General features: G+C 34.8%; 1 protein-coding gene across 9 annotated transcripts; it reads left to right on the forward strand.

The window, feature by feature from the left end:
• Nucleotides 1-12614: 12614 nt before the first annotated feature.
• Nucleotides 12615-19338, forward strand: LOC112784856 (zinc finger CCCH domain-containing protein 38). Of its 9 annotated transcripts, none has more exons than XM_025828189.3 (5): nucleotides 12615-12969; nucleotides 14992-15367; nucleotides 16043-17133; nucleotides 17281-18302; nucleotides 18966-19338. In XM_025828189.3, the coding sequence occupies exons 2-5, from the start codon at nucleotides 15039-15041 to the stop codon at nucleotides 18993-18995; spliced, it is 2472 nt and encodes an 823-aa protein (XP_025683974.1). In that variant the 5' UTR covers nucleotides 12615-12969; nucleotides 14992-15038; the 3' UTR covers nucleotides 18996-19338. The 9 variants fall into 9 exon arrangements, with proteins under 9 accessions (XP_025683974.1, XP_072087741.1, XP_025683975.1 ...); XM_072231640.1 differs by having other exon boundaries at nucleotides 16049-17133; XM_025828190.3 differs by having other exon boundaries at nucleotides 12663-12969; nucleotides 15035-15367.
• The last annotated feature ends 566 nt before the right edge of the window (nucleotides 19339-19904 follow it).

Consider the following 19904-nt stretch of genomic DNA (forward strand, 5'->3'; position numbering starts at 1 on the left):
TGAAAGAACTATTTATGCTTTCCAATGCAATTCGCTTCACCCGAAATGTTTTTTTTGCCTTTGAAATATGCACATTCCACTTGTTTTGAGTCCTACTTTTTATGCTACTTAATTTTATTTTCGAGATCTCCTCCACCTTCTTCTTGATGACCTTAGCAAGTCATATAGACTTCATGACTCTAATATTAAAAGCTCCATTTTACTTGTAATAATTATTTATACTTTTAAATTGTCAACTATCCTCAAACTTCATCTTCACCGCATATACCCACCAATCATCTACTACTACTACTATTACTATCCAATCTTATAAAAAACTTAAAGTAAAATAAATTAAGAATAACAATTAGTAGAACGATAAAAAATACCTCAGTGTTGTACAACCGTGTGTGTTCACATTATCATACTCATATTATTTGCCAATGAGAGTGTCGACTTTCTATCAATACCTCCTACATGCCTTGTAAAACCAATCAGCTTTGCCAATGTTTATAGGAACAATCCCAGCAATCCTAATGGGTTTCATTCCTGCCAATAATTCTCATATCAAAATCTCAGTTCATAAACACAGTCCAGATCCAATAAATTACATTGTAAAATTGTATTCAAACCTTAACATATTTACCTCTATAGCATTCAGTACTTGCTCAATGTTTTTCACAACATTGTCCTGTTTGATTTTATCATAGCGGACCATTCGTCATAAGATGACATTTGGCTAATTCAAATTGAACTTGACGGTGCACAACTAAGTAATCTACAAAATTCATCTTGTAAGATGTCTGCTATTCCTCCACAGTAGTGTCATTCCTAAATATTACCAATATATAATGATAATGACAATGTAGACAAATTTTTTCTTAAAACCAAGCACTTCTTTTAGCTCTACATTTATGTGCATCTTGGAAACATCAATATGGCTTTGGAGTGATGTTTTACCTACAAATGATATACTATTTTAACCATGTCAATTACAGGCAGTTACAAAGTTCATACATCAACTTAGGGAATAAACATTACAAATAAAACAAAATAAACATACATTCCACCTGGTTGCCTTAAAGCATAATTATCAGAATTAAACCGGTAATTGATTCGATCAGAGTACTGAATTATTGGGTTACTGGTTTAACTGTTGGGTCACTAGTTGAATTGGTTGATTCAGTTATGATTAAATATTTATATAAAATTGTATTCTACTTTTTTCATAATTATTGTTTTTAATTTTGTATTTGTCTTAAATTTATTATTTGTTCTAGATTTCAATAATTTATTAATGAGTTTATATCTCTAATATATTTCAAGTATTTATTAAAAAAATATTATATAATCATACAAAAAATATGTTTGACAATCATGGGCATCTTTTAATTTATAAATATTTAATAAAATATTTATTTTAAGTGTTGTTTATAATTATAAATTAAAAACTATGATTAATTTAAAAAAGAATGAGTACAAAATTAAAATTAAAATTAAAATTAAAATTAAAATTAATATAAATAATTTAATTGAATATATATAGGGACAACTTGGGCCTTCTGGCTAGTATTATAAAACTGAAAGACCCAAATTCAAATTCTTCTATCACTCATTTGTAGTTAATTTTATTGTTCAAAAGTCTTAGTTCCTTTAGTCCTACATCGTGTTGAAAACCTTATGCACAAATATTTATATTGATACAAGGTGAGCACATGGAAACAAGTACGTGAAGGAGCAGTGGATTGGCTTTCCTTCCATGTGTCCATTGAAGTGTCCGTGTATTGTGCACTTGATTGGGTTTTTGGACTCAATTCTCTAGTCTGGTTCTATTTAGGTTTGACTGATTTTCATCGGGTCTAATCGGGTTTGATTTGTTCAATAGCAAAAAAGATCTTGGGAGTAGACCGAATCAATTTGGAGTTTGGTTCAATTGATTTTTTAGTCGAATCGGCTGGTCTAGTCCGAGTTTGATAATAGTGTCTTTAAGTACCACATCATTACAATAAGCGGTTCTACCCTGTCATTGTCCATATGTAAAAGTATTTGGTCGACCATGTCCCCAAACAGGATGCAATTAATCCTGTTTTTGTCGTAAATCAAACACATAATATACGTCACCTTGTAAATCAACTATCTATAAGATGGGTAAACATAAAAAACACTGAAATGATAGAGGATACATTCTAAATCTTCCAGCACAATTACCAACCATTTGGCCTCTATTTTTTTGTTGGTCACCAAATTTCTTTGGTCCTCCTTCCCTACAACCTCTACAATCATATCTACAAACCAAGTAGAATATCAATATTAGCCTTCATATATGTTATAAATGCTACTCAAGACAAAAAGATAAAAATTTCTAAAAAAGATATGACAACTAACCAAACAGATCTGACTCATCCAAAACTTCAGCATTAAGCGAATCCGCTATTAATTTGAATCGAAATGCTTCAAGCATAAGGCTCGGATTTTCTACATGATTAACCTTTGTTCTGTAGGAGAAATTCAACATCCACTTGGTTGGCATTGTCCTTGACCTAAACTTGTTACCCACAATAATGCCATTTCTCATCCTATACACTTGGTTGGCATTGTCCTTGACCTAAACTTGTTATCCACAATAATGCCATTGATCATCCTATACATATGAAACTCAACAATAACATTACGCCATTTGTTAGCCAATGTCCTGAATACTGAAGCATGCAACCCACCACCCCAGGATTTTTTCAACAAAAAGTTCGAAACACATCCATATTATTACAGGAATAAAGTTTGCATAAAATAAATACATTAACAATGTACAATACTCACCTTACTATCCTGAAGAATCATCTTAGTGGAGCTAACTTCCTTTTCATTGAATTTACTTGAAACTTTTCATATTCTGATGACATAAACTTTGAAGTTCTAAGCTAGTTTCCTGGGGTTCACATTCAATAGATAATCATATTATGGTCCTTGTCTATTGATTGATTTTTTTCTATTTTGCAACTACAAGGAAATATGAAGCAGTTACAATATGATTGATGGTGGTGGGATTTTCTATTGTTAACCGTCTACTGTGAGATGGTTGTTATTCATACCCTGGTCCAAAAATATAAAGCCAAACCCAATAAGAATAAAAGCCCACCTAAAAAGGTGGACTCATCTACTTACCCGACCTCATAGAGGTCGAGCACGACAAGGATGGTTTAACCCTACTTATCTGAATAAGTAACTACCTTCTGAAATATCTCCTACTATTTCTCTTCTTTATTTAGAAGGGAGGTCTCAAAAAATTCTCAAGATAAAGGGAACGGTAATCTACCATCAAAGATAGAACTACTCTAAAGGTGGTTATCTTATTACTATAAATACATTGACAGAATCTCAGGTATATTCAGAACCCAATTTACTAAAAATATCTGCCTAAAACCTTTACTAACTTAAGCATCGGAGTCTCTTGTAGGTACTACCCCCCACCTCCTCACAAGTTGGACGCTGCCTCAGTAGGAGTATGGACCTCACGTTTAGGCCCAAATCACGATTTCAGGTAACCCTCGGAATAGTTATAATATCCAATTTTAAATAACATGTATTTGAAAAAATAATAAAATATTGATTCGAACACTTCAAAAAATGTATCTTGTCCGCTAGTAAAAATATTTATTTTGTCTTAATTTGCTGTCATATATCAATCTTTTAAACTTAACACTTGTCAAACATGTAGCTACAACACTTGTCAACCAATGGACACGACACTCCTTTTCGTTTATATGAAGAAGATATGTGATTTAAATCTTTAATAATTTTTTTTGACATAATCTTTAACACTTACTTAAATGAGCAAAAAATTGACCATTCGACCAATCAAAACTAGTTTATTTATAGGAATCTTAACGCATAGTTGTTTTCTTGTTTGGTTGTGGAACACATATTTTTTTTATGCTCTTGGTGGAACGCATAGTTACATACTTCTTTTTTTTCTTGTTTTCCATGGTATCTTCCAAATTGACAGGCTAAAGACTAATTCGTCGCGGATCTGAGCTCCATTTAAGGGTTTATCGCTGTCCAATGGGTTGCATGCACAAGGTGTGATTTAACCCCCCAACATTTACTTAAGCGGACTTGTGAACTAACTATTTTTTTTTTGGTGACTTAAAAGAAATTAAACAAATAGCAAGAAAGAAAAACCAAAAGCACAGGCACATCTTAGATAGAGGTGCAGTCCTACTTAAGACTATTTTCAAACTCTGGAAGTCAACATGCCAATTTCAATTCATGATATCCCTTATCTTAAGCAACAAGGGATCAATAAATCCGAAACTATCTTGATGATTAGAAACAAGATTAAATGCATCCACACAATTTGTCTCACAAATAACATCTCGTTGACTCACATTCTAAACTAAGAGATATCCTCTCCAATTAGCAATAATTCTCCTTGAAGAATACTATTACTTTCAATTATTTCTAAGCACCCTATTGTCAATTTCTATTATAATCTCTGATAATACAAGCAAAACCAACACTATTACCAGAACTAGGACAACTAACATGACAATTAATCTTGAAAGTACCCATAAATGGAGGATTCCAAGAGCCATTTATTATAGAAGGAAAGACACATGTTGCAATTCAAAAATACTCCATCTTCTTTTCTAAAGCTAAAGTCAGATAAGTCACTTTTTTCGGAGGCCAAGGCTCTTGAGAATTAAAGATATCATCATTCCTTGCTCACCATATCCACCAAAGTCCTAAAAAAAACCTGAATGGATGCTCTTTGCTATGATACAAGGTCCACTTCTTCAAATCTAGAAGATGACAAGAAATATCCAACCTGTGCCACACAAGCTGAGCTTTCAGACAATCTCAAATACAATGTAAAACTGATCCTGACAAGAAAGGCATATTGGGCACCTATCCGAGGTTGGCATACCTCTCTTGAAGCAAAAACTTGCAGTAAGCAGAGCCTTCCTAAGACAAAGCCAAGCCAAAAACTTGTGCTCCTCCGAAACAAGCTATCACCAAAGCCAAAGCCAAAGCCAATTTCTCACTCCTCCCAACCAAATTGCTTCTTACATAACCACAAGTGATGACACATCATGTTAAATGATTTTTAAGTTCTTTTCTATTTCATTTTCTTAGGTTTTAATAAAATTTATTATGTTTTCTAGTAGAATTTAGTAAATAATCAAATATTTGGAGTTGGGATAGTGCTTTTATGTTTTCAAGAGTTTTTACTCAAAAACAAGAAAGAATTAAAGCTTTTTCATAAGAAAAACATAAAGACAGCAAAAGCGTGCCTTAAGGAACAAGGAAATGGAGGTGACACGCTTCCACGCCTGACGGATGAGCTCCATGCCCGATGGCCCATCTCCAAGCACGATGGCTCCCATACTTTCCTCTCCTATTCCCGGCGGCCTTCATTCCATGCTTGGCATACCTGCTTTTCCTGGAGTGTGTTTTTGGGCCTTTTGCCCAAAATTCCTCTAATTTAAGCCAGCATAAAAGCAATTACAACTTCCAGGATGTAATAATTAAGGCTCAATCTCAATTATACACATCATTAGAAGCTTTAATCACATCTAAAAGATTCAAGATTCTAGAAGATTAATTATTAATTCTTTCTAAAAATATCAATGTTCTGAAAATTGGACCAGATCAGCTGGTCCGACTGGCCTAACCGTGAACCTATAACAATCACAATCCAGTTAGCCTCCCAAAACCGTTGATTAGAAAACCGGCAATGAACCGCTAAACTGGCCGGTTGGACCAAACCGAGACCCGGCCGGTTTTCACCTTTCAACCAAAAAAATAAAAGACGCTTCCCCCTCACTCTCTCACTCACCGCATCTACTTTCTTTCTCTCAAAAAAACCTAGCCTCTGATGCACTTTCTTCTTCAAGCTGTGTCACCGCCGCTGTCACGATTTGCGCCCATGGCCGTCGAAATGCGTCTGCCCGCCACGCTTTTCCGTCAGTTTTGAGCTTCTACGTCTGTTCTGAGCTTTCGCCACCTCTGTGTCACCGTTGCTCTGCTGCGGTGCTCCCTCTTTGTCGCTTGGTCGAGCTTGCCTCAAGCCCTTGTTTCTGCTCCAGCCTGCGGTTCCACGCTTCGGCCTCTATTTTGGCTAAGCTTCTGCCAGTGCTCAGACCTCAGTTGAGCTCCCTCTCCCTCATCTGAAATCCTGAATCTCTGTTTTATTCATTTTTATGTAATTTCTTGCTTATCTCTGTTTTGAGTTTTCTTAGGTTTCTTGAATCAATTTAATTTAGTTTGTTCGTTCATGAATAATGATTTAATTGCTGACTGGTTTTTATTACTGATGATGAGTAATGAACACTATTGAACATTATTGAGTTGTTCCTGTTATGAGTAATGATTTTCTTAGGTTTCTCTATTAAGACTTAAGAGTAATTTAGATTATTTTGTTTTACAGTAATTATGGAACTATTTTTGTTGTTTAGATGTATTTTTTATTTAATTGTTCAGTGGTGTTTATTGTTGTTACTAATTGTTGTTGTTTGTTCTTAATGGTTTTGATTGTTGATGTTTGTTCGCTGTTGTATTTGTTCTTATTGTTCTTAATTGTTGCTTTTTTGTTGTGCTGTTTGTTTGCTGTTTTTCATGATGTTTTGCTATTTTTCATGTTGTTTTTGAATGATTATTTGATTTCTGGCTCTTATATGTTTATTAGCTCTGAAGATATTGATTGCTGGCATCCTGAAATCTTGAAGCAAGAAGCAATGTTTCCAGAACCTGATAGTTGTGAGCCAACCATTGTAAAACCCAGTTAATTAATGACTAATTAATCCATAAATTAGAATTTTATCTAGAGGGTTAAAAATGTGATTTTTATGGCTTAATGTGATAAAGAAAATTAAAACAAGAATTTTGATACTAATTTTAAAGAAATCGGCCTAAGATTAGACCGAACGGGCCAAATCGGGCCAACCGGACTCATATTGGGCCCTTGGCCCAACCAAGCTCAACCTAAAACCCTAAAACAGCACTCTCTCTCCTCTCTAAACCCTCAAGCACGCTGAAATTACAAAGTAATGGGGGAAGAACACTCTTCCAAAGTTCTAACTCTCACTTGATCTTCAAACCACCATAACTTTTGATCTGGAGCTCCGATTGTCGCACCGTTTACAGCCACATGTTCACCGCGTTGAGCTCTACAAAATCCACTACTTTGTTCTTGAGGTAAGCCATATTTTCCCTTCTGAAATTTCAGAACTTATTTCAAAAATTTGGGTAAAAAGTGTTGAGATTTTGAGCTCTTTGATGTTATAGGATCCAACTAGCTTAAAGGAGAAGCTTAATCTTGTCTCCTTGATCCTTGGGTGTAGTAAGATTCTCAACCCTAGTGGAATTTGTTGGTTTATGATGTTTGGGTATTGAGTTGTTGTGTTTGGATGTGAAAATTGTGGCTTAGGTAGTGTGTATGTGAATATTGAAGCTTAATTGAGGTCTTAGAGAGCTTAGAATAAACTTTTGTATGCTAAAAATCTGTTCTTCAAGGTGTTGATGCTTTGAGAGCTTGTGAAAAAGTGATTTGGAGGTGTTCCGGGTTAAACGGGAAAGCGGCTAAGGTATGGTCTCGGTTTCCTGTATCTAAAATGTAATGTGGTGTGAAAACTTAGGCTAGAGGTCCTAAGATAGGATTTGAATGGTTAATGTTGTTGAATAGTTGAAATAAATTGTGTGGTTATGTATGTGATTAATGAAAATTGGTATTGTGATGGTATGATGCATGAGAGATATGCATATTTTGATATATGTTTAATGATTGGTTGAGGTTGAATTTTGGGTGAAACCATGTTGATGGTGAGGATGATATTGGTTGTATGTATTGAGGGTTGATTGGGAATGGTATTGTTAGAAATTGGGATGAGGAAATATATATAACATGATATTGTGTTTGAAATTGAATTATTTGATTGAGATTGGTTAAAGAGGTGGATTGGTGGTTGTGAGTTTGATAAAAATGTTAACTTATGAGTTGAGGAGGCTTGAGGTTGATTTTGGTATGTTTTGGTTGGTTTTGAAAATGGTTGAAATTGGTTTGTTTTGAAAATGGAACTTTGTGGCTTTGTATGAAAATGTGGTTTTTGGGCTTACTTTGACAGAGCATATCTTGGTCTCTAGATCCCCGATTTGTGTCAAACATGTTTAGAAATGAAATTGGATCTGAGATGTTTATGCCGTTCAAAGAACGGATGGAAAATGACTTGAAACAAAAAAGCTATGCCCGTCGGAAGATTGGGGTTTGAAACTGGAATTCTGCAGCTTTTTAACTTAGTAAAATTTTTGACAGATCGTACTCCCACGTGTACGTGTGGCCGCGTCACTTTCAAATTTTCACTCCCCCACGCGTGCGCCTGGCCGACGCGTACTCGTCGATGTGCTGATCCAAGTGCCCAGCCAAAGTTCCCGAGAGTTGTGCAGGTATTGTGCTGGTTTTGTGTGAGGGGCACAAAACGTACCCACGCGTACGCGTGGCTGACGCGCAGGCGTCACTTCACTTTTCTTCCATCCATGCGTGCGCGTGGGCGACGCGTACGCGTCACTGTAACTTTGCTGCTTTCCACATGTGCGCGTGGGCGACGCGCACGCGTGACCTCGTTTTCACCCCAAGGTTGATTTTTGAGTTTTCAAAGCCAAATTTCAGATTTCTAAGCCTCCGATCTCACCCCTTTTGTTCTGAATCCTTGTGATATGCCTAGCCATGGGAAGGAGCTAGAAAATGTGGTAACTTGTGGATAAAGTAATGGGGGAAACTAATGATGAATGATGATCAAAGATCATTGTATGAGATGCGGTTTTATGTAGATACTTATTATCTCCACTAAATAAATATATATATACTGTTTGACTCCTTTTAGAGGTTGTTTTAGAGAACAGATTTCTGGTAGTTTTTCCTTGGGGTTTTCCTTGGATTTCTTACTTTATCTATCTATATATATACATGTATACTCTATGCTCAGACCGGTTATCTTCGCAAACTGGATCTTGAGTTTTGATATTCGTATCTTTGGCACTCTCTTATTTATGTATTCGCGTTAGTTTATCCTTTACCTATTTCGTTATGTTATCGATTGGAGTGTTGCTCTTTTCTATTTAACGATTTGTTTTACCCCCTTTTTTATTCAAAGGCTCCTAGTTATAAATATTTTTCACACTACTATATGTACTAAATTTTATTTTTAGAGGTCGTAATACCTCTTCACCTCTGTCTTATGACTTAAGCATAAGGCTCTGTGTGGTAGGGTGTTACAACCATAGAAGGAGCTTTACCGACAAATAATATCTGTTCATTTTTTATTAATGGAACCTGCAGATTTGAGTCTATGAATATCATCCTTCATAATGCTAGAAGTTATAATGGAGCACTTAACTTTTTGACTAGAAACAAATTGGTTGTGTAGAAGTTGCACAACTATGGAATTTGGATATCCTTTCAGCAGACCTTTATTCTAGTTTCCGGTGAAGAAGAGAAGATGGACATCTTCACCGAATCATATATATTTTTTTTTTCGCATACTAGAACTCTATTGGAAACAATAATGATCGTATTGTACCCATAAAAATTGCTATTACAATCTGTTGATTGCTTACATAAGTATCTGTCTCTGGTTGCACATTTATTTTATGCTTGGGTCTTGTTCAAAATACCTCATGTTCAAAAAATGAGTATTATAGAGTTTGATTTTTTTGCAATATTTTAAATTTAGAAGATATTTTAAAATTTATATTAGACTATAATTATATATATTAGGATATTTTTTATAATTTATTTATTATTTTATTCTAAAACGATTTTTTTGGTTAAATTACGGTTGGTCTGGTTAGACCAATAAACCAGTGAACCAGTGATAAAAGCAGTTTGATGACCGGTCCGATTCTCAGAACCTTTAAAAACGTAAAAATTTTGGTTGTTAGTATTTGTTTCTAGATTAAATTTGAATTATTATTTAGAGAATTTGAAGTCAGTAATTAGTTATCTTATTGTTTTATCCGAGAGATAAGATTAGTTTAGTTTGAATTTGAATTCTAGAATTAGAATATAAATAAGTGAACCTAGTTTACAGAAGGGGATCCAGCTCCTCCGTAATCTCTTTTCATTATTTTTTTTCTTTTCCATGGATAACTAATCCTTTGTCAGAGGGTTATGAGCTCTGTTTATATTTTTATGAGTTATTAATCTATGATTATTTTATTTTGAAATTTTGCATTGATCTATTTCTAGATTGAGTTATTCGTTATTCATTCGAATTAGTGGTATTGCAAGGAATGCTAATCCCTTTTGAATTCTTTTATTATAATTAAAATTTTTTATTTTGAATTAAAGGTTGAAAACTCTTTCACATCACTATTTGAATTTCACTAGGAATATTGGTTCAATTAGTGTGCGACATATACACGATTTTCAATCACTCTAATTTTGAATAAGTGACATATAATTCAGATTAGAACAACTTTTGAAAATTGTGTTTTACTTTTAAAGATTTAATCAGATAGGACTGGCTTGAATATGTAATATGTAATTCGACCTAAAGACTACTTTTAAATCTTATTAGAAAACTAAATCAATTTTTGTGCTTAATCTCTTGATTAATTAATTGACGATTAATTAATGCTTGAAAAACTAAGTAACCAAGGAATTGGAAATCAGTTACTAAAGATTTGTTGTGAAAGATCTTTGCAAACTTCAAGATAAGTGAACAAGATTTGATTTCTCTAAAAGCATAAACATCTCCAAAGCCCTTGACTCTCACTATCATTGTCCTCTCTCAAATGAACACTCAAGCTCTCTGTCCATAAGCATTCAAGCACTCAAGGATCTCAAGCTCTCAGTAAGACTCAATCTTGCCCTCTTCAAATTCAGGTTATTTTAATCTAATTAGGGACTTAATATGATATTTGCTTGTTCAATCCTTTAATCCTCATGGGAACGATATCCACTCACCGTGGTATTACTTGAGCTATCCGGTGCACTTGTCGGTATCCGTGAACTTTAATTTTCGCTCATCAACAAGTAACCATTGTGCGAGTCATAAAACTTTGAAGCAGACCACATTTTGATTATAAGAAAAAATGTTACCTATTAGACTCTGATTTAGAGGGGAATAAATGTTCTCCAAGTGCCACCTACTAAACGATCAAAGATCCTCTATCCGAATATTTGAATCAGAAATGTGAACATAATCCATCTCATTAGATAGTTTTTCCTCTCTCTTCCAATTAGAAAACTAAAAATTTTGATTCAAATATCCAATACGCTAAGCAAAATTATCATTTAGCACTTCCCAAATCTTGCATAAACTCTTTCAAAAGTAAGAGTTCATGTTCCTAGAACAACCAAAACAATCATCTTAAGAATAGTGATATTTGATTGTCAATAGTTGAACCCATAACTTGTTTGGATGATGAAAAAAAGGTCCAAACTAGCTTCCCAAGTAAAGCAATATTAGCACAATAAAAATTTCTGATACTCAGTACTAAAAAAAATTCCAGGAGCGAGAGTGAGGGAATGATGGTGAAACACAGTAAGGTCTATGCATCCATTGTCAGGAAGAATTCTTTTTGGGAAGGTTTTGAAAAGTCACCTAAGATCTCTTTTAGAGATAAAGTCATTGATACAGAGAAGTCTAAGGCATTTACTTTGGTAGAATCTTTTTTGGGAATGGTATTGCAACAGTGATAGGTAAGTAGGGTGACTCGCATGCGAAGAGCTGCTTAGCTGAAACGTCGTTTTCTATAAGATTAGTATTAAAAATATTTAAATATTAAAACACTTGTTCTAAATTACTCTCATCTAATTTAAGACTTTTTTAAAAGATAATACAAAATAGTGATTATTGTCAAAACTGAAAATTGAAACTCACACCTTTTACAAAAAAAAAAAAATGAAAATTGAAACTCACACCTTTTACAAAAAAAAAAAAAAAGAAATTAGTAACCACCAAATTCCCTCATACTCTCGTACTAGTTTTGTGTCTTTTTTTTTTTTTTGTATTATAAAACTGAAATTAAATCACAACTATTTATGCACAATTTTTTTATTATTAATAATATAATTTTTCCTTCTATTATTATAATTAATGAGTAATAGCTCAAATGTTATAGACTCCCTATACTCAATTAAGAGGTTGCGGGTTCGAGTCTTCTATCTTTCCAAATTTACCAATGAGTTATAACTCAAATGGCATAGTCTCCCCATACTCAATTAAGAGGTTGCGGGTTCGAGTCTCTTATCTTTGGTAAAAAAAAAAAGTGAGATTATATTAGTATGTAATATTATATAAAATTTTATTTTTTTCTTTTTTTTATAATAAATATTTCTAAATATTTAATTTTTTTATTAAATTAAACTATTATAAATATTTATAATAATTTAATTTAATAAAAATTAAAAAGATAATTTATTATAAAAAAATTATATAATTATTTAATTATAATTAAATTTATTAATTTAATGAGTAATCTAATGGTTAAACCAATAATCTAATAGTTAATTGATTCAATTAACAGTTGATTTCTGATAACTGTGAGGAAGTGTGAGTGTAGAATGGGTGGTCCATTTCAGCTGTCAAAAATATTTTGCAGCAATAAAGATACTCAAGCTCACGTGTTATTGAGATGTGGGATTAATGTCCTTAAAATTAATTTTCCCCTTATAGAAATCTTTTGAGTTCGATTACTGTGAATGTAAAAAGGAAAAGTAGTTTTTATTTTTTTAAGCGAAGGTAATTTGGCGTGAAACAAAAAGGGAAGTGATCCTAGTGAGCTGATTAAAACGAGAAAATAGCAAAAACAAAAGAGCAAAGGGCGAATCTATGCAGAGAGACACAAACATAAAAGAACAGAAACAGATATTTGTTGAAGACGAAGCTGCTCCTTTCTCGTTCGAAGCCCCAAACCTCGGAAGCAAGCAAGGAACATGAAGTAATCTCTCCCTCTCTGCGTCTAGGGTTTCGTCTCTCCTTCTCGCTACTAGTAAGTCTTCTCCTCTCTCGCTCTCTCTCTCTCTCTCTCTCTCTCTCTCTCTCTCTAGGGTTTAATATGTATATATGTCTCTTGCCATTCCGATTTGAATGCGATGATGTGTTTATTCCTGCCAATTGTTTTTCTTTTGATCGCAAAGATTCCAACTTTTTACTTTATCCGGAGCGTTACTGCCTATTACCTTACCCTAACGACTTTGGAGACATCATAATGTGGAGCGCGTAGACTCGTCACGAATGATTCTTGAAAGCTTCTTTCTTTCTTTCTTTTCTTTTTGCTTTCTGCTAGATATCGCTGTGATTCGCCGCTTGGCTATCATTGAATCATTGCTTAGAAAGCTTTGGGATTCTCTCGTTCTTGTGTTGGATTTAGACTATAGACTGAGTAGAATTCTGGTGCTTAACTCCCCAGGGTAGAATTTTCTTTGCTCGGTTAGGGTTTGGTCGGGATACTGTTTTTTGTTTCGTATTGATCTTAGATTGGGTTTAGGGTTTATCCGGTCACTACTATTTATTGAGTGGGCTATAAGATTACAAGTTTGGATTCTGATCCAATACACGAATCCTTAGGCTTTCATCTACATGGCTATCTAGGTAACCAAGATCCCCAAGATATTAGGTAGTTCCATGGATATGTGCTTTAGTTCTGTGTATCTGAGTAAGAGTACATTTTTCAATGTGCTAATATTAGATATAATTTTTCTGCAGTAATTTCTTGTGGTCCATGCATGGAGGTGTTACCAAGTTCACTCAAAGTAGCTGGTCAAAATATGTTTCCAGTGGCACTTGGCCCTTCCATAAGAGCAATCTTGGATCTTTAAGACATTAATCAAATCAATATTGGATTGTTTTGGAGTGAAGAACTCTTGAATATATCCTGAGATATCAGAATAAACCACTCACTGGCCAGTTCAAGTACTGGCAACAGATGTGCTACCTTATTGTTGAGTTTCACCAGATAAAATAGTGTCCAGTGTGCATCATGATCAGACAATGAAGAAAATCAATTCAATATATATTGTGGGTTTTTTGGAGGCCAAATTTTGAGTATTTTGAAAACTTCTTGAGATGTATTGGATCCTATAAATTATTGAAAAGATGCTGTGCGTGTTCCATCATGGATGTAGATTTTTGACAGTTTTTTGAGAGCATGCCTAGGCTTTGGCAGACTGTTCAGAAGTACTAGATTCTTGTACTAGTTAGTTTGTAGATCAAAGCATCTTGTTATCTTGCAGTTGAATTTTGACATCAGTATTGAGAACTTGGAAATCATATGCTCTTTTAAATTAGTGTACCAATCAGTTGTTGAAGACCTAATAGAATATCTTTCTAATTTTCTTCCTTGTTCGTTGGTGGCCTTGCTAGAAGTTTTGTATATTTATCAGGCTAATGCATTATTTAGGAAAGCTTAGGCTGTGTTTGATGTTTCATGAGGAAAATTTCATAGTATTAATAAATATTATCAAGTCTTAATTGGTTCCTGCCTTCCTAGTAGACTCCAATGATAGTATAGTCAAATATGGTGCTTTGTATCCCGCTACAATTAAAGAAATTATCACCTCTGCAGTAACTGATATAAGCTGATAGAATATTGATTCAGCCTCAACTCCATCTGTCACACCTTGACTTTCCCATTGCTGTAGCCACTGTTCTGTATTATGTGCATGGCTTAACGTGTTTCCATTTCTTTGTTGTTTGGGGGGTTCCTAATCATCCTGACCTATATTCTTCTTCTCTATTAATAAATATATTTTCAGGGAAAAATGATGATTGATTACAAGTGTCATAGAGTGCTTGATGAGTACTGTGTTAAGGCTCAAATCTTTAAGCTTTCTGAGTTCAAGAACTGCCTGCACTGATATCTTTTTGTTTTAAGTTCAACATAAGCCAATGAGTGATGTTAATTGTGTGTCTCTGCTGTTCCTAGTATGTTATTTTCTATTGGTGAATACAACTTTGTAGAAGAAGGATCAATTTAAGATTTAGATGGTTTATTTGTTTGTTTTTAACTCAGAGCACACTGCGTTAATCAGAGAAAACATTACTGCTTTTGCAAGTGAAATGAGTGAAAGTGGCAGGAAACGCTCTTCAAAGTGGGATACAAGAGATGATCCTGATTTTGGACCTGATAGTAAGCACTTGCGTTCTGGATGGTCCTCTGGAGATGTTGCTGGCAGCAATAACTCAAAATGGTCTTATATGGAAGGAAATGACAAGATGAAACCTCGCATGAGTAAGGAACCTTTTTCTGGAGGCAGGGGTTCAAATAAAGATGATATTATGAATAAAGACTATAGATGTTTGGATGCAAAAATGGAGTGGGAGGCGGATGCAAGTTACAGCAGGAGACGCAGTCCATCCCCAAAAAGTGGTTGGAGCAGGTCGGGCAGGTTTGTTTCCCTCACCGCGTGACTATGCTGGCCCCATTTTTCTGAAAATTGATGGATGCAGTATTGCAGTATAGTTAACAGATATTTATTGTTTTATTGTAATGTGCCTGTGACTATAGATTAACTTGATCTCAACATATATTATTATATGGCAGTTTCACTTTATTTGAGGAGCTGTGTACACCCATGAAACCTGAGTACTGAGCTGTATTTTTGGGAACTTATATAGACCATTACATGACATTTTTTTTTAACTTGTTCCTTATTTGTTTATATTTTATATATGCTGGTAGATATGTACAAGGATGGCCATTATTCAACGTCTAGCATCCTATATTTAAAAGATTTTAACGTCTAGAGTAAAGCTCTAATGCTAAAGTTTTGATGTGTTTTACTATATATCAGGATATCCCATGTTTGCATTTGTTTTTGGTAATTTTTCTGTACGAGTCATTAATTTCAAATTATTTGGACCTTTGTTTTCCCTAATAAATTTTATGTAGATATTATTGGTGAGTGGCAACAGTCATTTAGAGGGAGAAGGCTTTGCTATTATATTTTGTTGTTGTATTATTGGTGACAATATCAGGACATTGTTGTAGCAGTTTGTAATCTTCTATAGATACCATTGGGTTTGTTAATTTTCTACCTTTCTTTGCATTGTATCATGCCTAGGAGTAGTAGAAGCAGAAGCCCTCCACATGGTTTCAAGTGGGATTCAGGAGCCAATGACAGAAATAGAACGAGGGCTGCAGAATCAAAGCAAATATGCAGAGATTTTGCTGTTGGAAAATGTAGAAGAGGAAGCCATTGCTATTTTCTTCACCATGATGACCAAAATTATGAGGATATTCGGGAAAGTAAAAACCGGGAAGATGGAGCTCCAAGATATTCTGCTTCACATGAGAGCAGGGAACATACTCTTAGGAGTAGATCCACTGAAGCTTGTGTTCATTTTGCAAAAGGCAGATGTAGAATGGGAGCATCATGCAAATATGTGCATCATAACAATTCTGATGAATATGGTAAGGGTACTCTGGATGAATTAACTAGAGAAAGGGAAAATGATGGAAGGCGCAGAGATAATTCTTTTGAGCAGGGTGGTGGCCACATGCCAAGCCGCAGTGGTGATACCCTTTGCAAATTTTTTGCTAATGGAAATTGTCGTAATGGTAAGCATTGTAGGTTTTCCCATGATAGGCAAGACAGAAGCTTAAGGGATGATAGATGGGGAAGCAATCTTTCTGGAGACCATCAGACCTTGGATAGACCAAAATTGAGTGATTCAGCTAGTCCTACTAGAAGGCTTAGAAGTGATAGATGGGGCACAGATGGCATTATGGCTGATAAGGATAAAGTATGGGACAGTCCAAACCGGAATGATATAGCTACCTATGATTCAGCAAAGTTGGTTGAAGAAAAACCTGGAAATATAGGTGCCACTGAGCATGAACAAACTGTATGGCCTGTGAAGGAAGGATGGGGTCATAGTTTAGACCAGAGCAGTGTGCAGGGTGAACCACCATTTTTAAGTGATAAGAAGGAAGCTGACCATTGGATAGCAGACAATGCTGGTGCCAGCATTCCCGTTTCCCAGTCCGTAGCTGCAGACATCTGGCCTGGGGACGCAAAAATGTCTCCTGATTGGAATTATAGAGCAGGATCTTCCACCCGTACGGAAGTAGAGCATGGACAGAACGATCGTGGGTTAACTCAAGGAAGTACATATCCAGCCACCACTGAACATGACAGAATACATGTTCCAGGTGATAAACAATAAGCTTTATGTTCATCTGACTGTAAATTCCTTGTACTGTGAATATTTAACCCAGCAATTGCCCAAATGTTATGTATGTATTAGCATTGAAATGTGATGATAACAGTGATAAACAAGTCTGCTGTTGTTTTTCCAGGGCAAGGTTTTAATCAGAATGTGCAAAATGTTAATCTTTTGCATTTGCCAAGCTGCCATGCAGTTGGACAAAATCAAGTGACAGTTCCCATTCTTCCTTCAAGAGCAGGAATTCCTGAAGGTATGCAAAAGCAAGAAGTCTGTGTTGAGAAAAAGTACACTGCTGAGCCAAATATCACAGGTGAAGGCTCATCACAGATTAGTTCAAGTAATCCTTCAACACAGGACACAGTAAGCAAAGAACAGCTTGCTCAACTTTCCAATCTCTCAGCCTCTCTTGCTCACATCCTTGGATCTGGTCAGCAGCTGCCACAACTTTATGCTGCCTTAAATTCTCATAATACAAATGACACTCCCTCCTTAGCCAACACGGAAGTGCCTGCTATGCCTGTTTCCAATACGTATGTCAAGCCAGATCCTGCTGTTGGATTTGTAAAGCAGTATGATCCAATGAGTGATAGCGTTGACCTAAATGATGCTGATGCAAGTGGAATCTGCCCAGTTATTTCTCCAAGTAAAAAAAGTGCAAATATAGAAATTTCATCACTGTTGTCTAACACTGGGAAACAAAATTGTGGTGATACTTCTAAGGCCCCCTCCTCAGAAGAACAACCTGCCAAGAATGAACATCTGACCCAATTGCAGCCAGGTCAAAACATTGAGATACAGAAGGAAACCAATGAAGCGGTAGCTGATGATAAGCCAAATCCTCAAGATGATCATAAAATTACAAAAGAGAATGGTCCTTCAGAAAACATAGACCACAATGGTGTTGAGGCCAATAAAAGCAAGGATGTGAAGGGGATTCGTGCTTTCAAATTTTCATTGGTTGAGTTTGTTAAGGAGCTTCTGAAACCAACTTGGAAAGAAGGAAAAATCACTAAAGATGATTATAAAACAATTGTGAAGAAGGTTGTAGATAAAGTAACCGGTACCATGCAGGGAGCCCACATTCCTCAGACTCAAGAGAAAATTGACCATTATTTGTCGTTTTCGAAACCAAAGCTTAACAAACTTGTACAGGTCAGTGATATTTAACTTACGGATTGCCATTATATGGTTGAAAGGATTGGATCATTTGGGTGTCTTCTCTCTATTTACTTTTATAGATGAATGTGTATTCAGATGAAACACTGGAAACATCGACTGGAAGGCTTAATTTTTACATTCAAAACTTTGATGAAAAGTGCTTAAAAATATGGGATTAGTTGAGTAGAGAAATATGTGCTCATCCAAGATTTTGTTTTAACAATTTTATAATTCAAAGTTTAACCTGGCAACCTTTCTGTGTGTTAAAATGGTTTACTTTTTCCTTTCCCTTTGGTATTTACCTAATTTTTAACTTAATCCCATAATTTAGTGCTTCCCCAAAATATTAACAAAACCTTGAGAAGTTATATTTTCTCTTAAGAAGTCGCATGTTGTTAGCTCTTCTTTGTACTTTTATTTGTCAACATAGCTTCTAAGTCCATCAGCTTGTTGCAACAAAATTAATTCTGCCCTTAAGTTTGACTATAATCTTTGATGAAAGTGCAGCCTTTTGGTGTTCTGCTATGGATATTTGTGTTAGTTTCTTAATCTACATCTGCTATTGTGCTTTTAGATATTCACTTTTGTCAAAGTTGGGTTGCCTGGAATGGATGAAAAATGAGTAATTGCTTACAATTCCTGTGCTTTTGGTTGCAGGCATATGTGGAAAAGGTTCACAAGGCCTAGTGAATGCAGTTTAGAAAATTTGGCCACCTAATCTGTGGATTCTGTTTTGGGAATTGTTATTTATTGTCTTAGATGTGTATTATGTTTCCTTACACCGAGATTTTTGTTCCCCCCTCCCCTCTCTCTCTCTCTCTCTCTCTCTCTCTCTCTCTCTCTCTCTCTCTCTCTCTCTTGGGGCCCTTGTGTACTTAAGTTGGTAGTAGAATCCAATAGAGCCTTTGCAATCTCAGAGCTGTTATTTCTTATTTAACAGTTTTTGCTTCGTTTTCTGTGCGAAAAATATTGGTTGTTTTGACTTTTGAGACATTTTTGCAACTCAAATGTAGTTAATTATTACTTGTGATGGGGGATTACTTAATAGTTAATATTTTAGTTACATCACTACTGTTCACAAGAGAAAGCCCCATGCAATGTTGTGCAACTGGCTGAAAAATGTGAACTCTTACACCAGGGGTGAGCAAGACCTGGCCTAGTTCGAAAACTTGCTTGCATCCAAATTATATTTTGTCGGGTTGAGTCTATCAGAGTAATTCAATGTATTTCCGGGTAAAATTCGGGTTATGTTTTTTGGATTGGTTTAGTTTGGCTTGAAGTTATATTATATAATTAAAAAATATATTTTATAGTATAATTAGTAATAAAATATTATTTTATATTTTAATTAATATCTTTTTATTTTATAGTGTTGTTTTATTTTTAAAATAATTTATTTTTGATATAAACTTATATAACATTTATAGATTATATTTTATTAATTTGTTTTATAAGATTTGCAAAAAAACGTTTTAATTGGGTGGACCTGATTTATTTCGACTTGGCAAAATACTACGGTTGAATTCGAATTTAACAAAATTTGGGTCGACATAGCCCATACCCCCATACACACTCCTACGCTTTTGATTTTTGGTG

This window comes from Arachis hypogaea, chromosome 20, assembly GCF_003086295.3.
Source record: "Arachis hypogaea cultivar Tifrunner chromosome 20, arahy.Tifrunner.gnm2.J5K5, whole genome shotgun sequence".
Lineage (NCBI taxonomy): Eukaryota > Viridiplantae > Streptophyta > Magnoliopsida > Fabales > Fabaceae > Arachis > Arachis hypogaea.